This window comes from Schistocerca serialis, chromosome 4 (assembly GCF_023864345.2).
Source record: "Schistocerca serialis cubense isolate TAMUIC-IGC-003099 chromosome 4, iqSchSeri2.2, whole genome shotgun sequence".
Classification (NCBI taxonomy): Eukaryota; Metazoa; Arthropoda; class Insecta; order Orthoptera; family Acrididae; genus Schistocerca; species Schistocerca serialis.
Window position 1 is genome coordinate 708,241,634 of NC_064641.1, and position 21,087 is coordinate 708,262,720.

Here is a 21,087-nt window from a genome sequence, read left to right on the forward strand (position 1 = left end):
TTTTTTTTTTTTTTTTTTACCCCTTAATTTATATCTAAAAATTCAGCCAATGAGTAGAAGGAATTGTCATCTAGAAATTCTTTTAATTTATTTTTAAATGTTAGTTGGCTATCTGTCAGGCTTTTGATGCTGTTTGGTAGGTGACCAATGACTTTTGTGGCAGCATAATTTACCCCATTCTGTGCCAATAAATCAAGACTGTCAGTAAAACAATGTTCTTCTATATTTTTGCTTTGGACAGGGGCACTGTTAAACTGCAACAGTCAAGTGTATGAACAATAAAGTGTAAGTTACAATTCAAAAGTAATAAACATTTTATTTTTAAAAGTCCTGTAGAATAGTCCAGCAAATTCATGGTAAACCTAGTAAACAACAAACCCCAAGGGGGTAAAATTGGATTAATCATTAATTTAACAAAGTGTTAATTTCAAACAAACAAAAAAAAAAAGCCTCGCGTAGGAAAATGACTTCTTTCAATAAATTATTAATGGCTACAGACCCAAGCTAAAAATAACTACCGGTTCATGTGTAGCTTCAGGGAAAATATTTGAATATTTTTAAGGAAACCAGACTTGCCCATTTTATCAGTTCATCACATGTTGTGCAAGATTATTTGCATTTGCAAGTTGTGATTTACTGAACTGTTGAACTCAGATGGCTGAAGTGGATGACTGTAGTATAATATAAGTAAATGAAACCACCAACATTGTATTATATATAAATAATTAAATTTATTGTATTATATACAAACATGTCCATAAAATATGTCATATCATATCAGTCAGCTGCAAACTGGTTTTCTATACTTTGCTTGAATCCAGACACGATACATTTTAAGCATTTTGCTGCGATTCACTTGGAGCCGTCTATCTATGAGATTTTGCTCTTCCAAGAAACCAGCAGCTGTGAAGATATTTCTCACTTCATCTGTAATGAAAAGGAAATACATCATGGTTAATTTATCCGAAAGGCAACAAATATAACAGAGTCAAGACAAAAATAGAGACAGGAAAGTAGTACTATCTGCCCACTACAACAGATCGGAACAAAGTCTGAAGTGGTGCAGTTCTTAAGTATTGGACTCAAACTTGGCAGGTGGTGTGTACAGATCCCTAAGTACTAATGCTGATTTTATTTTTTATTTTTTTTATGCCCCCCCCCCCAGTTTCCTTAAATTACTTTACGTGATTGTCAAGACAATTTCTTCAACATCTTTGACGAGATAGTAGTTGGGAACAAGTGTGATTATAATGCTTGTCAAAACATAAGTTTTGACTGTACTCATATTTTTGTTCTTTCCTGTCTTCTTTTAATATCTTCTGCAATATATTTTGTGGATGTGATTGTAGGTTAGCCTGTACATTGAATTTCTGATAGTCATTTTCCAGGGCTGACTTTTGTGTATATACTGAACTCAATTCTTATAAAAAAACTGTATATATTCCATATTTTTATAAATACCTTTTGCTGTAAATAGCTGCACCAGTCACTTCTTTATTGTCATACAAGGAAAGTTGTAGTTTCTCTGTTTTAGGTTTAGCAAATAACTAATCTTGTTTTAAATTTCTGTCAGGTGAGACTTCTGTCACACATTTGTTTATATACACCTGACACTATCGAATAACCTTGTGTTTGGCTTTACTGAGCTTGCAATAGTAGAAAATATGAGACATTATCAGAGATTACATTCTTTTTACAGTGAAATATACGTACAAGACGTGATGAAAAAGTAATGGAAATTTTTTATTTTTGCAAGCTTTATGCATCCAATTTTCAAAACTTTTTTTATCTTGTTGGTACACATGTTCCTGATGTATATTTGCATTTTCAGATGTTCTCAATACGTAGTTTATTGCGACCATCAAAAAGGTTATACATGTTTTCGAGTGCTTGGCGAATTTTTACTTATGAAAAAGATGGATTGAGGAATTTTCATTAAATTTTGGTTGAAAAATGGAATAAAGTGCAGCACCACATTCGAAATGTTGACTGTGGCTTTTGGCAAATCTACTACGAGTAACACAAGAATTTATGTGTGGTATAAATTTTTCAAAATGGGTCAAGAAGACATTGAAGACAACCCGGATGGCCTAGCCCAACAATTATTGACAACAATGTGGAAGTAGTAAATAAAATGGTTCTGGAAAATCACTGAATCACCATCAGAAAGGTTGCCAGTGATTTCTGCACATCCTTCGGCTCATACCAAGCAATATTTTTGCATGTTTTAGGCATGAAATGTGTAACAGCAAAGTTTGTTTTGAAACTGTTGAATTCTGATCAAAAACAATGCTGCTTAGACATCGCTCAGGAATTACTGAATGAAGTCTAAACTGATCCAGAACTTCTAAAGTAAGTTATAAGAGGTGACAAAACAGATATATAGGTATGACATCAAAACCCAGGCCCAGCTGTCCCAATGGAAACTGTCTGAAGGGCCAAGACTGAAAAAAATTCAACAAGTCTAATCAAATGTGAAGGTTCTTCTCACTGCTTTCTTCAATTTCAATGGGATAGTGCATCATGAGTTCCTGCCTTATGGTCACACAATCAATAAGGAATACGACCTGGAAGTTATATGCCATTTGCATGAAGCAATCCAAAGAAAATAGAGGCAAAACCACTTGTGGAAATTCCTTCATGATAATGCTCCTGCTCACACCACAATGCCTTTTTTTTTTTTTTTTTTTTTTTTAAAAAAGCAAGAAACACAAACATTATGTTACCTCAGCCACTGTATTCACTGGACCCCTGTGACTTCTTTCTATTATTGAGGCTGAAATGAACCATTAAAGGACATCGTTCTACTACTATTGACAAGATGAAAATAGAATTGCTGAAAGAGCAGAACACCATAACAAAAAGTGAGTGTTACAAGTGCTTCCACTATTGTTGATGAATAAACAAAGATACTTTAAGAAAAAAAATTATTGTTGCTTTTTGATTCCAACTCATTAATAAATTTTATATAGTCCTTTAGTGTTTCAAATTTAAGTCTGTTATAGGTATATTTCTCTGGAAGCTGTTGTGCAAAAGTAAATAGCGGGTTGCATTGTCGGAGTTGTTTGACTGGTGGGGGGGCAAGGGGAATGTGACAAGGAGGATTCTGGGGAGGTCACTGTGGCCCTCTCCTGGAACTGGAAAATACACGGCAGGAATACATAGACAGAGGAACAGGAGGGGACGTGTGCTCTTCAGGAAAAGCTGGACTGAAGTACAAGTTCACAGGAGGACTAGCAGGAGGATGATATGGTCTGACAGTTTTGCTGGGTCTACAAGCAACAGGTTCCAGATGCTAGAGTTGAGGGGAGAGGAGCCTCAAAATGTAGAAGTAGGACATGTGCAGTAGACTCTAGCCATGAGTAGGAAGGAGTGTTACAAACTCTTATACTTATGTTAGTGAAATATTTAAATACTCAGGTTGGAATTATTTAACTTGGTCTTGACAAGATCCCCAATCCCATTTCAATTTGTGTTGCAATGAAATGAAGTTCATTTTCCAATGACTCACTGGACACTGCACTACGCTAGCAGATCTAATGTACTTCACAAATGTATTTTGATCCAAAAAAGATTTCATTTTAAAAGTGAAGACCATGAATTTTATGTACCAATCTTATTCCATAATTAAAAAATTTTGGCATCTGATTCTGTTCTGGAGAGCATGAATAGATCATTTTGAAACCCGCAAACTTTTTCTTGAAAATAGCTTCTAACTACTCCAAGACTAAAATTATTAAGGCAACTACAAAACTCTTAAGAGACTTCATCAATAATGGAAGGAGGCCTTAAAAATTTTACTTCCATGTATTCTTGTTTCAATTTACAGCATCTCGGGAAATAACACAAATTTTCCTTGTTTATAATATAATGAAAAGGAAATTTACTACTCACGATATAGTGGAGATGCTAAGTGATAGAAAGGCACAACAAAATGACAATCACACAATCCCAACAAGCCCTTTGTCAAAATTAAACAACATACATGCATTCACACGCGTGCACGCACGCACGCACGCACGCACGCATGCCAACACACACACACACACACACACACACACACACACACACACACACACACACACACAACCATGGTCTCTGGCAGCTGGAGCCAGACTGCGAGCAGCAGGGCATTCTGGGAGAGGCAGCCGGGTGGGGGTATGGAGGAAACTGGAGCAGACAGGAGGAGGGATAGCAGGGTAGGAGTGGGGGATGGTAAAGTGCTGCTGGGAGCGTGTAGGGACGAGATGGAAAATGGGGCAGCTAAGTGTAGTCAGGAGGTTAGACGGAGAACAGGGGAGAGCGGGTTAGCAGAAAAGGAGAGAAGTAAAAAGGCTGTGTGCGTTGTTGGAATAGAGGGCTGCGTCATGATGGAATGGGAACAAGGATGCGACTAGATGGGTAAGGACAATGACTAACAAAGACTGAGACCAGAAGGGTTACAGAAACATAGGACACATTGCAGGGGGAGTTCCCACCTGCACAATTCAGAAAAGGTGATGTTGGTGGGAAAGAGTTCAGATGGCACAGGCTGTGAAGCAGTCATTGATATAAAGGATGCCGTGTTGGCTGGCGTGCCCAGCAACAGGGTGGTCCATTTGTTTCTAGGCCACAGTTTGTCGGTGGCCATTCATGTGGACAGACAGCTTGCTGGTTGTCATGCCCACATAGAAAGCAGCACAGTGATTGCAGCTTAGCTTGTACTTCACGACTGATTTCACAGGTGGCACTGTGTTTCATGGGAAAGGTAGTGTTTGTGACAGGACTGGAGTAGGTGATGGTGGGACAATGTATGAGATAGGTCTTGCATAAAGGAACTATTACAGGGATATAAGCCATGAGGCAAAGGGTTGGGGGCAGGGGTTATGTAGAGACGGATACTCCCACCACCACCTACTCAGTCCTGCCACAAACATCACCTGTCCCATCATAGGCAGGCCTACCTGTGAAACCAGTCATGTAATCTACAAGCTAAGTTGCAACCATTGTGCTGCATTCTACGTGGGCATGACAACCAACAAGCTGTCTGTCCAAATGAATGGCCACCTACAAACTGTGGCCAAGAAACAACTGGACCACCCTGTTGCTGAGCATGCCACCCAACACGATGTCCTTTATTTCAATGACAGCCTGTGTCATCTGGATTCTTCCCAACACCAGCTTTTCTGAACTGTGTAGGTGGGAACAATCCTGCAATATATCCTGCGTTCCTGTAACCCTCCTGGTCTCAATCTTTGTTAGTCATTGTCCTTACCCATCTAGCCCCATCCCTGTTCCCATTTCAGCACTACACAGCTCTCTATTTCATCAACACACCCAGTCCATTTACTTCTTTCCTTTTATCCGCTAACCCCCGCCCTCCATCTAACCTCCTGACAGCACCTAGCTGCTCCATTCTCCACTTTGGCTCTACATGCTCCCAGCAGTAATTTACTGTCCCCTACCCCTACCTTGCTATCCCTCCCCCTCCCTGCCCCAGCCTTCTCCTTACTCCTAGCCACTTGCCTCTCCCAGTCTGCCCTGCTACTCACAGTCTGCCTCCAGCTGCCAGAGATCGTGGTCATGTGTGTGTAAGTTGTGTTCGTGCGAGTGTGTGCATGTATGTTATCTGATTTTGAGAAAGCCCTTGTTCGCCAAAAGATAAATGTATGATAGCCTTTTTGTTGTGCCTTTCTGTAACTCAGCTATATGGTTTGTAGCAACTGTCCTTTTCATTATATTGTTACATTCTATCCTGTATTTTTCATTGTTTGATTTTTCCTTCTTTATTTGCAATTTAAACAACATAAGTTTACACCAGAATCTAATAATATCCATATACTTTCCTTACAGACATAAAATCAAATTACTTACATTATTTTTAAAATCTACTAGAAATTCTAATTCTAATAAAAAATAGTGAATCCTTCAGATTATTTTTCCAAGTCCATAATCTGCTCAAAAACTTGTAAAAGTTAAGTGCATTTTCCTACACTCAACCAGTGAACTTCAGAATAAAGAAGGATGTCTCCATAATCTGCGTCAATGTCTTCCAAAAATTGTCTAAATTTACAATAAGATATTGTTCGATTTCCTTAGCAGTGTTATATTTGTAATTTTCATTACATTTTTCACTGTGGACAGCAGTCTGACACTTTTCCCACATAGTGCTTCCTGATGAATAATGCAATGAAAAATTAAACAAATTGTCCCACTTTTTTTAACTGACCAACGAAACCATTTTCACTATTGAACATAGGTGGTGCACAATCAGTACAAATTGCAAATTTTAAAACCAACAATTCTGTCAACACACTTTTTAGCTGCATTCAAAATTTCCAAATCTATTGTTCTGATCATCAGAACTAAAGCAAGTAACTCTTCATGTACAGAAAAACCATCTATTATTATATGAAAAAAATAGTAGTTGACCAAGATCTGTTTTGTAAATAATAGATTTCAGCTATCAGTCGTGCTTTTTAAATTTTATTGGCTGATCTAGATTTCAGCTAGAAACTAGCCATTCTCAATGCCTATCATGTTTTGGTCAATGCGTGTAATGCCTGTTGGTCGGGCTTTGCTAACAGGAATTACATGCACTTATCAAAAATGATAGTGCATTGAGAATGGCTAGTTTCTAGGTGAAATCTAGATCTGCCCATAAAATTTAAAATGGACAACTGATAGCTGAAATCCATTATTTACAAGTCAATATAACAGTCGCTGTGTGCAACAGCCTTCTGAATGGAAGGTAACCTGATGAAGATCTGTTTTATCACTACTCCCGTCCACACACAAAAAGTAATACCAACAGTTTGCAATTAAATTGTTTAGTTTCTTTTTTTATGCTATGTTCCCTATCAAGAATTCACAGCATTACTTGACAAAACAGTTTTTTTAAAGTTAACAATGGCATCATCATAACTGCATGTTTTTGCTATTTCTATTGCAGAGTCTTTCAGTCACAGGCCGCCACTGAAGCATTTCTGAGTTGCTGCTAATTTTACGTATACGACAAACATGCAGTTAAATTTTTTTTCTTTAAGATTTGATGGTTCAGGCAACTCTTGCACCTATTTCTTTAAGTTAATAACAAAAGGGTATAGTTCTTGATAAGAGTAAAGACACTTTGTTGTTTTATGAATGAGGAGGAATGTCAAACAAGATTAATACCTTTGTTTTGAAATGAGCAATTTTTACCTATTAAACATTGAGGTTTTTCATCAGAATTGTGTACATAAAAGTACTTAATCTCAACCAAACATCACAAGAAACACAGTTCTCAGTATTCTTTCTTTCCGACATAGAAAAATAGCCGTAGTAATAACCACAATCAAAAACAGTAATAAATAAAATGACAACCCAAGCAATAGAGCAATATTAAGGAAAGTAAAGCTGAACACAATGCCAAAAGCCAGCGGATTAACGAAACGGTGATGCGTCTTCAAAACTGAAGAGACACTGCCCCACTCGACTCCTGGCACATTGGCATGTATTCTAGCCTTCTATTGATCATGAGGTGGAGTGCCTGCTCACGGCTGCCACAAACTTTTCTCCCAACCCCCCCCCCCCCCCTCCACGAACCCATTTTGACTTTGCTGGACCTTTCTACACACTTTTTGATGGTTGGTTGTAGCTGCCTTTCCCAAGTTTCCTTATGATGTGCTTTGTCTGTTTACCACAGCATGTTGCTGTTGTGGTCTTCAGTCCTGAGACTGGTTTGATGCAGCTCTCCATGCTACTCTATCCTGTGCAAGCTTCTTCATCTCCCAGTACCTACTGCAGCCTACATTCTTCTGAATCTGCTTACTGTATTCATCTCTTGGTCTCCCTCTGCGATTTTTACCCCCCACGCTGCCCTACAATACTAAATTGGTGATCCCCCGATGTCTCAGAACATGTCCTACCAACCGATCCCTTCTTCTAGTCAAGTTGTGCCACAAACTCCTCTTCTCCCTAATTCTATTCAATACCTCATCATTAGTTATGTGTTTGACCCATTTAATCTTCAGCATTCTTCTGTAGCACCACATTTCGAAAGTTTCTATTCTCTTCTTGTCTCAACTATTTATCATCCATGTTTCACTTCCATACATGGCTACATTCCATACAAATACTTTCAGAAACGACTCCCTGACACTTAAATCAATACTCAATGTTAACAAATTTCTCTTCTTCAGAAACGCTTTCCTTGCCATTGCCAGTCTACATTTTATATCCTCTCTACTTCAACCATCATCAGTTATTTTGCTCCCCAAATAGCAAAACTCCTTTACTAATTTAAGTGTCTCATTTCCTAATCTAATTCCCTCAGCATCACCCAACTTAATTCGACTACATTCCATTATCCTCGTTTCGCTTTTGTTGATGTTCATCTTATACCCTCCTTGTCCATTCCATTCAACTGCTCTTCCAAGTCCTTTGCTGTCTCTGACAGAATTACAATGTCATCGGCAAACCTCAAAGTTTTTATTTCTTCTCCATGGATTTTAATACCTACTCCGAACTTTTCTTTTGTTTCCTTTACTGCTTGCTCAATATACAGATTGAATAGCATCGGGGAGAGGCTACAACCCTGTCTGACTCCCTTCCCAACCACTGCTTCCCTTTCAAGTCCTTCGATTCTTATAACTGCCATCTGATTTCTGCACAAATTGTAAATAGCCTTTCGCTCCCTGTATTTTATCCCTGCCACCTTCAGAATTTGAAAGAGAGTATTCCAGTCAACATTGTCAAAAGCTTTCTCGAAGTCTACAAATGCTAGAAACGTAGGTTTGCCTTTCCTTAATCTTTCTTCTAAGATAAGTCGTAGGGTCAGTATTGCCTCACGTGTTCCAACATTTCTACGGAATCCAAACTGATCTTCCCCAAGGTCGGCTTCTACCAGTTTTTCCATTCGTCTGTACAGAATTTGCGTTAGTATTTTGCAGCTGTGACTTATTAAACTGATAGTTAGGTAATTTTCACATCTGACAGCACCTGCTTTCTTTGGGATTGGAATTATTATATTCTTCTTGAAGTCTGAGGGAATTTTGCCTGTCTCATACATCTTACTCACCAGATGGTAGAGTTTTGTCAGGACTGACTCTCCCAAGGCTGTCAGTAGTTCTAATGGAATGTTGTCTACTCCCAGGGCCCTGTTTTGACTCAGGTCTTTCAGTGCTCTGTCAAACTCTTCACGCAGTATCATATCTCCCATTTCATATTCATCTACCTCCTCTTCCATTTCCATAATATTGTCCTGAAGAACATTGCCCCTGTATAGACCCCTATATACTCCTTCCACCTTTCTGCTTTCCCTTCTTTGCTTAGAACTCCTGATAAACGAAATGAAACGAATTGTAGGCTGCAGCCAGGCCATGACAACACCACCCAATTAGAGAGGGAAGCACTAACTGGAGGGGAATGTCTCACAAGCCACACTCTGCCAGGCCTGGTTTAGGATCTTTGTGTAAGGATTTCACGAGAGATGGTCAGGTGGTGAAAGCATGTGGGGCAGAGAACAGCTTGCATAGGGACAGGGCATACAACATAGGTGGTGACCTGACTAAGATAGCTCCCCTAACTAGTGGCACCAATATGAACATGGCAGAGCTATCCCGTGGCATGATCAGTCTTATCTTTCCTGTACTGTATGGCGAATCAATACAAAGCTGGAGACGGCACTGATGACTGCTGGCAGAGTGCATATTGCACTGTTGCTAGAGGGGATTATTGGGAGTTGGTAGAGTTAATTAATGAGAGTACTGCAGATGGGTGTGGGATGACACATGGTCAAATACCTTTTGTCATGGGTAGGAGAACCACGCCTTTACAGAGTAATGGTGCTGAGATGATGAATCTCACATAAAGTGCTATCATCATATGAATTTGCAGGATGCTACTGTAGAACTACCTTAAAGGGTGAGGGATCATGTATTTATATCGGGGGTGGCACACATTTTAAACCTAGAGAAGATCTGACCACAATTAGTGTACATGAACATTTTAAATCGGCAGCTCTTGATCCGACATAACAACATAACAAGTTAATCATTCTGTGTGTTTACCATTCATCTAATTCCTAAAAAGAGTCTCAGCCTCCAAAACTAACATAATAATATATGGAGATACAAATATGAACATCGAACTTGCTAAACATATTGAGTACTTTTCGACTGGCACAAATGGTAAACACTGTTATGAGGGTTTCAAAAAGTCCAGCTTCTATTTTGGGCCATGTATTTAATAGGTATTGACAGGGAAAACTGTTAAGAATCTATAAGAGATCTTGGCATTTTGGATCATTACTGTCATATAATAAAGTTCGAAACAGGCTTTGTTAAAACTGCATAACTGTACGCCTACAAAAGTATCTTCTTGGAACATTAGAAAACACGCTTTATTTAGGGCACAGGCAAATCAAACCTGGGATGAAGGGTAATTGCGAAACAATGTGGATATTAAGTTCTCTAAACACAGTGTTTAACTTAATTTCTGGGGAGACATTTCCAAAAGCAATGACATCTACAGCAGCAGTTAACGAAAACAGATGGATGACTGTAGGTATTAGAAAACTCTCAAAGACAAAAATTTCTCAGTTCTTTGTAAAAGCACTGCACTAATCCACAGTGCCTGGAGTACTATTACAAAAAATGAGGGTACAGATTGCTGCAAAAATACCATTCAGTGACAAAATAATTTGTGATGTAGAAAATCAGAGCAAAGTAGTGTGGGATCTTATAAAACAAGAAACTGGAAAAGTCAGGTACAAGTATAATAACATACAAATCAAAGATGGGAATAGAATGTGTTCAGGAATTAGCAAATTTTGTAAAAGATCATATCTCTGCTACTATGGAGAATCTGCATCAAGGGGATGACAGGATTGATGGAAGTTTAACTGTTGGATGGAGGTCGTGGGGCTAGTGGGTTCCTGGAGATTGAGGCCAGGATGATTATAGGCTCCCATAATTGTCCTGGTTTCAACTTCTGATAAAGCACTGTCCTCGTACTCTCCACCCAACAGTCTGTCCTCCCTCCATCCTGCTATCCCCTCCAAATTCACATTACCTTCAGCATTGGCTGCTCCCCTCCGGCTCCGACAACTGTGCATCATGTGCTGAGCCCATGCACTTGCCACGCCCTCCCTCCCTCATTATTAACCAGCAAACCAGCTGCCTCCTTCCAAGCCACTTGCCACCCACCCTTAACCACTCTCCTTGCTCCACCCACCCCATCAGATACCACCCTCACCCTATCCTAGTCCAACTGCCTAAATGCAGCACTAGCACAAAGTGTAGAGCCAGCACCAAGTGCGTGTGTGCGCATGCACACGCTCATTGTGAAGAGCATTTTTAAAAAAATAGGGCATCCTTAATGCACCAAGGAAGTACATGTACCAATCTTTGGTGGATATCAGGGAAAACATTACTAAATACTTCACTAATAGTAAAAGATTACTAAAATGCATCTGTTTACAAAGGAAGCTGAAAAATTCTTCATAAGTACTGCATACTACACAGTTGAAGATTACTTACAGTAGTGGGTAATAGTGAAAGGGGGAAACAACATCACCTTGTCACATTTCAATACATGATCATGGTTTACTGCTTTCACAAGGGAATAATGTGTCAAGATTTGAAATGCATCATAGTAATATCTGATGACTCCGTTATTTGCATGGACTGTGGAGCATAATTAAACAGGGCTGGAAAGAAGTCTGGATTTGGTGCAAGGGGCTCAGCAGCATTTTCACTGTCCTAGAGTCATGAGTGGTTGTCACTCTGTGTGGCAATGAAGAGCAGAACTATGTTTTATATTAAAAATTACCAGATACAGCCCAGGAGTCATCAGCGGGCGTCCTTAGTAGATGCGGCAATAAAGAACAAAACTACAATTTTTATTACAAATTACATGAAACAAGTTATGGGAAAATCGAGGAACATTATATGATAGGGTCATACCAAGTGAGGCAGTGCAGCTATTAAGACACTGACCCCATATTCAAGAGGATGGAATTACTCTATCCAGCCGTTCAGAGTTGGGTTTTCCATGGTTTCCCTAGATCACTAACACAAATACCAAGACAGTTCCTTAATCAAGACCATGGCCAACTGACTGTCTTAGCTTCACAGACTACCTGTCCTATTCTCATAAAGCATGCCATGTATGCTGCGTGTTGTATATTTTGATCTACTGATTTGCACTGTATTATCTTGACAAAGCCTATATCAATGTGAGATAATCCTTGACCAAATAAAGAAAAATAAATAAAAGACCATGACTGATTTTCTCTATTGTTTTTGTCTGACTGAGCTTGTGCTCTGTATCAGATCTTCTTGATGGAATGTTAAACTCTAGAAACTGTCTTACTTTAAAAAAAAAATTTAAAAAAAATGGTGGCATGTGTTACTTTGTTTCATACTCACCCTCCCCTCTCTCCATTTTCTCTTACCTAGAACATCTTCTCCTCCAGCCTACTATCATTCAGTTTAACACCCTTTCTCTAGACACCTCTTTTATAGTGAGCTGTCACAGATTATTGCAACAATTACTTTCAAAAATTTGATAAGCAGTATTTAACAAATGTTAATGAAATTTTTGCTTATCTTAGCTGTTATTCCACCCTATTCACCTTTAAAGTATTTCTAATGTTCTCATGACACCATTCAGTCAGGTATTGCCACCTAGTAAATTATGAGAGGAAGCAAAATTGTTAGTACTGAGGATAGATACATATAAAAGAACAAGAGTGTCCTAACTTTTGGAACAATTAGTTCCTCCCTCAGGAAAGTGGTTCCTCTCTCAGGAAAGTGGTTCCTCCTTCGGGAAAGTAAACATATAAAAGAACAAGAGTGTCCTAACTTTTGGAACAATTAGTTCCTCCCTCAGGAAAGTGGTTCCTCTCTCAGGAAAGTGGTTCCTCCTTCGGGAAAGTAAGCTGGCCCCAGGATGAGAAGGGCCATCTGTAGTGAGTGTCAAGATCTTTGTCCCCCCCACGAGTGAACTGTTTTTTCTTTCTAACCTTCCCCAACTTTTACATCTTTCATCCTCAAGGAAGGCACTAATAGTTCCAGAAGCTGGATACTTTCTTGTTATTTTACATGTGCCAATTGGCAGTACCAACAATGTTGCTCCCTGGCCAGCAATCCTGTCTCACAACTTTGTTGTTTTCTCAAGTACATTTTCCTTCTCATGTAATCACCAACTAGTAACACAAATTAAAAGTTTCCAGCGATCAGAATGTGCTGCTCATCATTCTCCATTGACATAAAAATTGGTAGATGGCCAACGCAGTTTTCTACTCATGGAATTACACAGCAAAATATTGGTCTCCACAGTATCAGTATCAATAATGACTTCATTAAATCACAACATTACTTGACACTTAATGTTATATTCCTTGTTCATCATCTTTCAACATGTAACGAAATGCTTTACAGCAACTGTTTATGACATAATCTCTCTTCCAGTTAAGCAACTAAATGAACTAAGGAACATCTGTACCACATAAAAACATAATATATGTGCCATTACATTTTAATGGATACACCATTTACAAAGTACATGTTCGAGTCTTTTTTAACTGCACAATTTAGATGAATGATGCGTGTGCGCTTTTGAGTGTAATAGAATGTTCCGACCATTACCAACAAGGATTAAAATAAGACAATGGAACAAAAAGCCTCCTGCTGGAATATAGCTCATCCAGTGGTGAGGCACCAGATGCTTACTAATATGATTCTCCTGCACTAACACATACATATTATGCGCACCCTTCATGTAATACAGTACATATTTCATAGAGGACACTGGTGCATAATGAAGTGGTCTGAAAAAGAACAGTGTTCCCTTTTCTAATAATACGTACGAATTAACATGATAAAATCAGTTCCATCATGAAGCATGACAAACCACCAGCTGCACACAGTAACAGAATAAACAGTATCACACTCAAAAAAGGGATACAATACTGATGGAATGTAGCTTACTCTCTGCTCCTGACTCTGCCCCTCCCTCTATCACCATTCTCTGAAAAATAATTAATCAACAACCAGACAACAACTGCTCCAGCATTGTGACACAGGGATCATATCTCTACTGTTTGTTCTTTCTCTTTTAACGCTGCATCATTACTTTGAGATATAAGGTTCAAGGATAAATCCATTTACACTGAAATGTACATGAATCCAGTGTCAGGATATATTAAATACTTTTGTAAGATTCCTGTCTTTGATACTTCAAAAAAGATTTTCAGAGGTCAACATTTCTTGCCTTCACTAACGCATGCAAATATTCTTCATGTTTTAATGTTGACTGCCAAAAACGTGGTTTAAATCTGACAGGCATGAAAAGATTACACCAGCTGCATATGTCATGCTGAAAAGCCAACCAATTTTTAAAAAAATTTTATTTATTTATTTATTTTGCATTATCTCATTATTCTGTAACTAAAGTAACATATAAAAATATCTTCCTTACCTTATAACTCCTGCAGTCATCAACTGCCTTCATTATCAACAAATAGTTTTGTAATCTTAAAACTATTCAAATTTTTTTTCATCTAAAATGTTAGTGGTTTATATAATAATCAAGCAGATTGTTTTCTTAAGGTATGTGAAATTTTATGAAGTGAGTTTGTTAAATACATCACTCATTCTGCTTTGGCCCTAATTTACATGCAAATGTTAGAGATTGTCACTAAAATTGATACAGTCAATCTAAGTATACAAGAATTGCCTGGATTATTACAGTATTGTCAAGTACTTACAAATTTCATTTCCATTAGTTCCTAGACACACCTAATTTTAGGAGTATACACTTGTGTTCTGGTAAATAATAGAAAAATTTTACCTTGAGTAAAAAAGTAAACCCTTGTTCCATCACCACGAGCATAAAAGTTGGATCCTAAGCACTGTCCCTTCTTAAATCTAAGCTGAGCCATGTCGTAGCGGCCATAATCTCTGAAAACCACGAGGCCACCAGGTCGGAGATAGTAAAATATTTTCTCTACAACATGGCGGAACCTGTAAAAGAAAATGATGATTAAGGTTATGTTTAATACATGTGCAAATATCAATCATTATTTAATGTAAAACCGCAGTTGCTCATTGTCATATACATCAGGGAACAAATCATTCACAGACTTAATCTGTAAGCCACTGAGAACACTTGTGAACAATTACTAGACTGGGCAAACTACAGTAGAAAGCTGTAATCAGAGAGAGGCGGCTGCCTCCACAAAAATATTATATCTTTGCAAACTGAACTCACATTGCAACTTCCTGGCAGATTAAAACTGTGTGGCAGACCGAGACTCGAACTCGGAACCCTTGCCTTTCGTGGGCAAGGGCTCTACCATCTGAGCTACCCAAGCGGAATGCAAACATCCCCCAGGCTGTGGTTAAGCCATGTCTCCACATTATCCTTTCTTCCAGGAGTGCTAGTTCTGCAAGGTTCGCAGGAGAGCTTCTGTGAGGTTTGGAAAGTAGGAGATGAGGTACTGGTGGAAGTAAAGCTGTGAGGACAAGGCATGAGTCGTGCTTGGGAAGCTCAGATGGTAGAGCACTTGCCCACAAATGACAAAGGTCCACTTGCCCACAAATGGCAAAGGTCTCGAGTTCGGGTCTCGGTCTGGCACATAGTTTTAAGCTGCCAGGAAGTTTCATATCAGTGCACACTCCGCTGCAGAGTGAAAATCTCATTCTGAACTCACATTCTTTCCTGCCAAACAGATGGATGTATTAATTCAATATCAGCTTGAAAAAGGCCAAAACACACACTGGATATTGACTATAGGCCGAACCACAAATGCTGGCAGTTCGCACAGATCGACGGGCAAGTACTGAATTGCTTCCAGTTCCAAGCGACAGATGTGTTAAGTGCATACTCATGCTCTGCACCTAAAGAAAGTGTGTATATTGTAAATTATGTGTCTCGCTTGCTTAAAAAGAATTTGTTGCTTACCACCATCAGCTGTGGCAACTCACAACAAATGGAATAAAAATTCACTGAATAATTTGCTATGATCACATTTAATGTATGCATTGGCTACACCTTTCGTAGCAGAGTGCTGAGAACGTTACTGAATGCTCAGTGGTTTTAGAGGATGCATGATGTAGCTGAGCAGTACATGCATAAACTACACTGTCATTCTTTGTGACTCCAACTGCAGTGGTAATTATACCTAAAGTCATTTGTAGTGAAATCTGTAAACTATTTCATCATTCAACACAAAATTAACAATTTCTGCTGCCCACCTCCAGCCTCTAGACCCCAGCTCAGGTCAGCCCACACCACTAAATATAGCTTCCATGTTTTCCAACTTTTTACTCATACATGGAACATCTCTTTTCCACAAGAGATGCCAAATAACTCATGAATGGTTGAAAGAAAAAAACAAAAGCAAAATACTCTATAACAGTCTCTCAATAAATTCATTGCCATCAAAATTTAGTAGTAACAAAGATACTCAATTTGTTGATGGAATGCATGGGTTACTGTTTCTGGAGACCAAAAATTTGCTTTTTCATGCACCCTTTTAAAATAATTTAAAATGAAAAATTATGGATATGAGCACACCCAGTTGAGTCAAATGACAACAGCAAGTTCTTAAAAAGAAATCCTTCACCACGTATAAAAAGTGCTCTATTTTCATCTCCTGAATCTTCCTACTTGCAATTATTAAAATTGATTATGTGACTGGCTACAATATTGTGACTTTCCTGACTGAAAAGTTCACAGATACCTGTATTTTCCACAAGCTGCATAGTTGAAATTGTCACTTGAGATGAAATGTAGAGCAAATGAAATCATTTTATAAAAAGTGCAATTACTTCTACCCATTCAGTTGAAGAGAAAAAAAAGGAAAAATAACGCAAATGTGCAATGTGCAAAAAAAAACACCTACCTGTCTGGGTGAATTGCTGAAATTACAAATATTGCAGCAACAATATCAAGACTATTAGCTTCAAAAGGGGGCTCCCAATCATCTGCTGTCACATCACATACAAAGGCATGGCATCTGGAACATGAAAAAATGTTTATACATCATGTGTGCCTTCAGTAAACCAAAAGCTCCCATGAAACTGCCTTTCTGATGTTTCCTCAGTGTATTCAGCAGATAGTATGTTTTTAGATAGTCAGCTGAGTCAACAATTCCATTCTTGTGCACAATATTTCAACAATTGTTCTAATCATCTTCACCAGGAGTGGCAAAACAGTGTCACTGCCTCAACTTCAACCAGCTTGACTGGAGAAAACACATTTAAGACCACCATTCACAGCATATGGTAAGGACAATTAGCTGAAAAATTAAAACGTTATACAAAAAAATCAAATCATTAGCTTGAGTAAACAGATAGATGAGACTGAAAATAATAAGATGCATATTTTAAATTTAGCTTGTTCAAACAAACTATGTTGTGAACTAAAATCAATATCTCCGTCCATACTGCAATAAGAGCTGAAATATATTGCTCCTTCAGCTGTGCAATACATCACATAATATGTATTAAATGCAAAACTTCTTGCAATAATCTGTCTCATGACACAAGACCTAAGACTTAACACACACATCATGAAAACTGTTAGAACAAATTGTAAGAGGAAAATGTATTTACATGCAGTTTTGAAGAATCTTTTTCAAAAAGACATAAAATCAGAGTTAACACTGCAGATGTGCTAAATGACATCATAAAAGTGATAAAGGATCAAATAATGATGTGACACACTGAATACCAGGAATGTAATTCCTTTATTAATACACTGAAAGGAAAAAATTGCAACACCAAGAAGGAGTTGTCCAACATAAACAAAAGTTGGTAGCCATGTTTGTACATCTCAAAGATGATGTCTCTTCAAATTTTGTGACAGTTGCAAATAGCATCACTATGAGCATGCAAATCAGGTTTGATTTAAATAGATGCAGTAACAGTCATGAACATTAGTTACCTTTGAGATTGGATGTGGTGAGTTGATGTTAGTCAGGAATGCCTTAATGCCATTATTGAACGAGGTCCTGTAACGAGGTCTTGTAATAGAGCTACGATGAAATGGGTGTTCCTTCTGTGATACTGCAGGAAAAATTGGCAGGAATGTAGCCACTTTACATGAATGCTGTCAACGGTTGTCACACGAATGTAAAACTGCAAGAAGACTGGGCTCTGGATGGCCACATGACACTGCTGATAGAGAAGATATCATGTTCAGCATTTGGCTGTGGCATCACACTGCATCTGCAGCAACAATTTGAGCAGCATTGGCACCACTGTAGCACAATGAACTGTTTCACATCGGTTACTTCAAAGACAGCTCTGAGCCAGACGCCCTGTAGCATGCAGTCTACTGACCTCGAGCCCCTGCTGTTTGCGAATTCATTGGTGTTTATCGAGAGCTCAATGGAAAGTGGCGTGGAGGTCTGCTCTGTTTTCTGTTGGAAGACAGTTCTACCTCAGTGCCAGTGACAGATGTGTGTTGATTAGTGGGAGGCCAGTTGAGGGCCTGCAACCAACCTGTTTGGGTGCAAGAAATGCTGGACCTACAACTGCAGTTATGGTTTGGGATGTGATTTTGTACAGCAGCAGGAGCATTCTCGTGGCTATCCCACATGCCATGACTGCAAACCTGTACATCAATCTGGTGATTCAATCTGTTGTGCTGCCATTCATGAACAGCATTCCAGGAGTGTTTTCCAAAAGGATAATGCTCATCCACATTCCGCTGTTGTAGCCCAACATGTTCTAAAGAGTGTTAACACATTGCCTTGACATGCTTGATCACCAGATCTGTCTCCAATTGAGAACATACAGGACATCATCGGACGACAACACCAGTGCCATCCACAACCAGCAATAACCGTCCCACTAATGACTGACTGGGTGCAACAGGTGTGGAATTCCAGCCCTCAAAATGACATCTGGCATCTGCATAACACAATTAATGCGCATCTGCGTGCTTGCATTCAACATTATGGCAGTTACACCTGTTATTAATGTACCAGGATTTCACATTCGCATTGGCTTATCTTGTGCATACATTAACCTGTGGTATTGCAATGTTAATCACTTAAATATGTTACCTAGACAAACATATTCTGAAAACTTCATTATTCTACATTAATTATTTTTTGGTGTTGTGACTTTTTTCCTGTCAGTGTATGCAGTAAAGTGCCAACTGCAAGTGATAAACAGCTAAACAAGTGTTCAGAATTCTGTTAGTTTTTGACAGGGAACTAAAGTTAATGTGGGGCTGCTGTTGATAGATGACATAAAAATTAAAGCTTTCTGAGCTACAACTACTTAAAAAAAACTTTCCTAGGTAAGTGCATTTTTGTGAACAATGAATTTGCAAACAAACAGTAATGACATCCTGTTTGAGGCCAGATTATTTCTTGATATTTTGCTGCAAAACTACTGTCAATAACAACAAGAAATTGAACAGCCTGTTGATGAGATGGTGCCTTCTGGGTACAATGGCTGCAGTTTTCTAATAATGATTGTAGCACCAAAACAAATTCATCAAAATATTTGTATGTGATGGAGTGTCAGGGATTTTATAAGACTTTATTCCCTATACAGGTGGCAGAATACTGCCAGATGTTGCAAACAAAAATAAATCATTTGAAATTGATGGGCAAATTGTCATACTTTGGTGTAAAACAATATCTAATCATTTGAAATGTAAAGTATATTTTAGTAACTTTTTGTACAACAGACCCCCCCCCCCCCCCCCCCCCCCCCCCGCAAGGAAAGGTTAGTTGCTAATGGTGGCAGCACATTTATTCAATTATATCTGGTGTGGTTATTATGGATTCAAAATGTGAAATAATCTGGATGAAGTTAAACATCAAAACATGGTAACTGCATGCTTTTATACACAACTTATGGAGCTGTATGATAAAGCATTTCAGGGAGAATGTGCAGAATATCATGAGTCTCAGAATTATTTCAAGCAGACGATTAGAGAATAGAACACACATTCATGAGTGCAACACCTTAAACTTTCAAGTAGCAAACACACCTAAACTTTCTGAATCACATAGGTCTAATGTAGTGGAGGACCTAAGTGATCATATGGCTGATAGCATCAGTAGTGCCAAGGACAAATATGTGGAGCAGAAATGGATAAAATTCAAAAGCTCTGATAAATATTTCTTGGACCATTACCTTCCGAGAAAGTTTTGAGTGATGGGATAGGCTCACCATGGTTTAACAGGCACGTTATAAAGTTGCAAAAGCAAAGAGAGTCATAGCATAGTTCACTTTTGCAAGAAGCATTCAATGAATTTCAAAATAAAATTTTGCAACCATTTCCAACTAAAAATCCTGAGAAGTTTTCGTCTTACATTAATTCAATAAGCAGATTGAAAACATCTATTCAAGCACTCAGTAAACATATTGAGTACTGAAACTGAAAATGACAGAGAGACGGTCAAAATACTTAATTCAGTGTTTTGAAACTGTTTCACTGAAAAAGATCACAACAAAGTTCCTCCTTTCAATCATTTTACAAGTGTCAAAAAGTCTTGTATTGAGATAAGTGGACATGGCATAGAAAATAGACCAACAACTGTTCAGTAACAGAAAGGCATCTGGACAGATGAGATACTTGCGAGATTCTGCAGAGATTATATGAAACTCTTGCCCCCTTTCTGATAGTAGTTTATCATAGGTTGCTGATGGCGTGAGTGGTATCTAATGACTGGAAGAAAGGCGAGCCATTCTCTTTTTCAAGAACAGTCACAGGATAGATGTACATTATTACAGGCCTGAGTGAATGGCACCATCAGTTGTAGAATTGTGTAGTGAGTTTTATGCTCATGTGCTTTGACTTTTTGGAGTTCTTTAACATCAGGAAGGCATTTGATTTAGCTCTGTACAATGGAGTGATATCAAGCTGGGAGCTGTTGTTTATGGCTCTCTGGATCTCATGTATGGACAGAATGATCTGTGCTTTGCAAGACCTCTTGTTTACAGAGTCCACATTGTTTTTTATATAGGAAGTTATCCTCAGATAGTACGTTGGGAGAATGAATGCATTCCAGAATTACTACCAGAAGTAGTAAAGAAAGCACTTTGATACATTGAATGATAGGAAAAGTGTAGAAATGAGTAAAACAGTGAGAAA

General features: G+C 38.5%; 1 protein-coding gene across 2 annotated transcripts in view; it reads right to left on the reverse strand.

The window, feature by feature from the left end:
• Nucleotides 1–706: 706 nt before the first annotated feature.
• The window catches only part of LOC126473224 (tRNA N(3)-methylcytidine methyltransferase METTL2), a 44,473-nt gene continuing 24,092 nt past the window's right edge, over nt 707–21,087 (reverse strand). For both annotated transcript variants that reach the window (XM_050100135.1, XM_050100133.1), the window contains exons 4-6: nt 16,871–16,984; nt 14,815–14,987; nt 707–927 (exon numbers count right to left, since the gene is read on the reverse strand). In XM_050100135.1, the coding sequence (XP_049956092.1) occupies nt 782–927; nt 14,815–14,987; nt 16,871–16,984 (433 nt within the window). In that variant the 3' untranslated portion in view covers nt 707–781. The remainder of the gene's footprint in view (nt 928–14,814; nt 14,988–16,870; nt 16,985–21,087) is intronic.